This window comes from Fukomys damarensis, unplaced genomic scaffold (assembly GCF_012274545.1).
Source record: "Fukomys damarensis isolate Sample0158 unplaced genomic scaffold, DMR_v1.0_HiC HiC_scaffold_41202, whole genome shotgun sequence".
Taxonomy (NCBI): domain Eukaryota; kingdom Metazoa; phylum Chordata; class Mammalia; order Rodentia; family Bathyergidae; genus Fukomys; species Fukomys damarensis.
In genome coordinates this window covers 1-4174 of record NW_022942114.1, presented here as the reverse complement: position 1 = coordinate 4174, position 4174 = coordinate 1, and the positions used below count along the sequence as shown (strand labels likewise).

General features: G+C 35.1%; 1 protein-coding gene across 1 annotated transcript; it reads right to left on the bottom strand.

Annotated features, from left to right (window-relative positions):
- Positions 1 to 975: 975 nt before the first annotated feature.
- Positions 976 to 3870, bottom strand: LOC104866483 (UDP-glucuronosyltransferase 2A1-like; the record flags this gene model as incomplete). The annotated part of the gene is made up of 2 exons (XM_010630552.1): positions 976 to 1255; positions 3651 to 3870. Coding segments are annotated over 2 exons (500 nt in total), but the record flags the coding sequence as incomplete, so codon positions are not given.
- Between the last annotated feature and the right edge of the window lie 304 nt (positions 3871 to 4174).

Below are 4174 nucleotides of genomic sequence, written 5' to 3'. Positions count from 1 at the left end.
CAAAAAAAAAAAAAAAAAAAGAATAGATAGATAGATAGATAGATAGATAGATAGATCGATAGATAGATAGACAGACCAGAAATTTAGCTCAGTGGTGCCATGCCTGCCTGGCAAGCATGGTCCTGAGTTTGATTCCCAATACAGAAGAAGAAAGAGAAGAATGGTGGGGGGAGATTGGAAAAATCATGCCATGATATCAACATTTAAATTTTTATTGTAAAAATCAATTATAAATTACACTGTACTGATTTTTAAATATAATGAATTAACACTAAGGTGATCGATCTTTTTGTAAATTAGAAATTTCACAAAATTCCATATTCTTGAACATTTCTTTTTGTTGTTTCCTTTACAAATTGTATTTGAAAAAATAAACTCTATTTATTTGCTTTTTGAAATTTAATGACCCAAAATCTGTGCCTCACTAGAGAGTATATAATAATATTTGTGAAAAAGACTAGGAAAGTAAGTGGATCATGGTTATCTAAATGGGCTCAATAAAAATTACGGAGACAGACCTTTCATACTGTGATGCATTATTACTGTGTAAATTCTTGCTCTAATTCCTATAACATTTGGCAAGCCAAAGAGTTTATTTTTATTGGAAAAGAAAGTCATTTCTCTTCCCTTCATCAATCAGTCCCCTGTGATGATGGATTGTTGACTAAGTGGTCTTTGGAATAGTGGAAATCTGACTCTTGCAAGTTCCCTCCATTCATCAAATTCCAAGTACACTGGGGGTCTTTCCCTGGACTCCAAATATTCTTATCATATCATTTAAAGTTAACAATTAATGATATTATGAATTGAATGTATTTAGAATTAATAGCTCCTTGGTAAGGAAACCAGGGCAAAAAGACAAAAGAAGATCAGGACATACTAGTTAACGATAATGTTGGAACCCAGTCTTTCTTTCTAGGTTGGCTGGATTCAATGGGATTGCCTAATTCAAGTCTTTCCCCAATTTAGAAAGATCTACTCCTTCTTTATCCTTTTTCCACTCTTAATAAACTTTTGATAGGTAAACAAGAAACACTTTGTGACCAAGAATACGACACTTGCTACACAAGCCAGCAGGAACCCAATCACATCCAAAGAGTGGTACTGAAACCAGGACAAGTCGTGGGCCGCAACACGAAGGTGCTTGGCCCCTTTGTGGCGCATGACAAACTCGATCCAGAAGACTGCTCTGTCCAGGGGCTTCACTGGCTGGTCATGGTGAATTCTTTTTAACCTCATGGCATTCTCTTTGTAACTAGGAGGGTAAAACAGAAAAAAAAATGGTTTTTGCTTGAATGGAAGTATGTGACATAGGTTATGTATCACACAGGTCAAAGTTAAGCACACATTCTGAAAAGGTTGAATTATTGCATTAACTTTGCTAACTGTTTAGGATTGTAAGGGTTAAAAAGAGGAACATGTAGAAGAAATGTGTTCTTAACACAATGTGGTCAAATAAGCATATAGGAAAATTCATATCCAGTTGTGAAAGTATGGCCTAATTTTCCTGTTAAAGGTTGATGTCATGTGAACTGTAATATCCAGAACCACAATGATGAAAGATTATATAATTTAAAGTATCCACAACATGGCCACGAACATCTGACTAGTTCACTTTACAGATAAACAGAACTTATATTGAATATTAATGAGTCATTTTACAGTTCTGAGATCGTTGTACTGTGATAATTGCTCCTCTATATACATTTTTATATTTGCAATTAAAAAAAAAACATATCTGTATCAGTAAGATCACCCCTGAGTGAAAATACTAGGATAATTAACAAAAATGGAATAGCCAAGTATGTGGACTCTAATTTGATAAACTAAATACAAATTTCTTTCCAGAATTATAGTCCTTATCAATTAGAAATAACAGTAGCAATAATGATAGAGTTAAGATCTCTAAATATTTCTCAGATAACATGGGGTAGAAGTCTATGTAATTAAAAGCAAGATATGTTTTCACTTCAAGTTTCCTGATAACTGTGCTAAAAATAGGAGGAGCTTTCGCTTTTGTTTGTAACTTTAGTAAGAGATACCTACTGGATTCATCCATATGAGAGAAGGTACAGGGTTTGGGAAGAGATGTCCTGGTGCTCGCATGACATGCTTGGGATTGAGAGAAAGAAATATGGCTAAGGTTTGCAAGTGCATATGAAACAATGGGCCTAAAGCCAGCAATTATTTTAACAGGCAATCCCCTGATTCCAACCAACCTAGAAAGAAAGACTGGGTTCCAACATGATCATTAACAAGTACGTCCTGATCTTCCTTTGTCTTTGTCCTGGTTTCTTTACCAAGGAGTGATTAATTCTAACTACATAATTCTGGTCATTCTCCAAAGCTTTCTGTATTAGCTCTGTAATTTCTGCTACCTTCACACCGGCTATTTTACTGCATCTCAGAACCTGATCTTTTAGTAGCATTATTCTAGCCCTGGACTGGATGGTACAAATCTCTTAATGCTTCTTCCTGACAATCACCAGCAAGCCATCCACAACACATTCTTCTCATTCACTGAGATCCACCAACGAGTATATTCCTTGCTGACACAGATGGGCATGAGGTGGATGCTCAGCACTACAGGATCACACTCTTCAGGTGTATTCAGTGTGACTTCTTCTGCTTGGATAGAGACACCAGGTCTTCAGAATTGACATAAGGCAACAACTGCAGCAATGATGGCAGCTTCATTAATATTTCCATCATGATTTAAGAAGTGGAGGTCCACACGTCTTTGCCAAATCTTTTCACAAGCAACAACTCAAAGAGATTCGGTGTCTATACACTTTGAATTTCTTAGACATCTTTCCAAGGGTCAATTCAGCTTCACCAAGAGATCTGACTGCCTGCCAGCTTCAAGAGCTGGAGGAGCATCTGAGAGAGTTCAAGGTTAAAGAAAAGAATACCTCCTGAATATGCCCTATTCAGTTTCGGAGCAACAACTTCACAGGATTTTGAATAATTTTTAGTATACTTAGAACTTTTAAGTGGTTATGTTTTCTTGCACCAATAGTTTTTAAATGAATAATAAAATTCAATGAATATTTTATGCACAAGAGTTAAAGAAATCATGGACATTACCTACTTTCGTATGTAAAAAAGAAACACGATAACTAGACAGTCAATTCAACACCAATATTAATATATTTGAAAAATAAAATATCATATTAAGAATTACAGAAACTCCTGATACAGTAGTCCTCTGCTGAAAACATGATTTCTATAGTATCCTGAAATATATGACAATTGTTCAGAAACAACTATTATTTAAAAACAGTATTAATAACATCTAATGCTGAAAATTATAGTTATTTTAGAATGATCAAAATCAGGCACATTATTGCTTAACATTTTAATATTTATTTATAAAATTAGATTATTCAGAAAAATTAATATAAAATATCATATAATCAATATAGCATTTAAAGTTTTTTTAGTCTGTTTGATTTTTTTTAAATCCTTCAATATTAGAAAATCACTTTAGCAGTTGAGGTTAAATAAGTGACTCTCTAGCAGTCATATTACATTATTTTTACTTTATTTGGAAACAGTCCAATTACAAAGGTACGAAATATTGCAGATTTTCCAGTATGCTGCAAAATACAGTTAATGGAAGATCAGTCATTACAGGCAGCAGTACTTACGATGGATCAGTGATGACTGTCCTCAAGGCATTGATAAGGTCTGCACTGGTCATTGTGTTCATGTTGACCTCCACAGCTGCTCCTTTGGCCTTCATGTGAGCAATGTTGTCAGGTTGATCTGCAAACATGGGGACTCCTACCATGGGGATCCCATGGTAAATAGCTTCATAGATCCCATTAGTTCCCCCATGAGTGATGAAGGCTTTGGTTTTGGGGTGACCTAGGAATAGAGTGAAAAGGGGGTATGGATAAAGACGTAACACTTTAGAAGAATTTCAGAGACAGAAAAGACAAAAAACTTTCAATAAGACAGCAAAGAAGGTGATATTTTCTATAGAAGCTGAACATATTGCTACCCTGAAAAGTGTAATCCCAGCAAAGGCAGTACTTAACTCTTTCCACTCCGTAAAGGAGGCCTCGCATGAACAGACATTTCTCAGACAAAGAAGTAAAAGCAGCAGTATATGAAAAAATGTTCCACATCACTGGTCATTCAAGAGATGTAGATGAAAACAACACTGAGA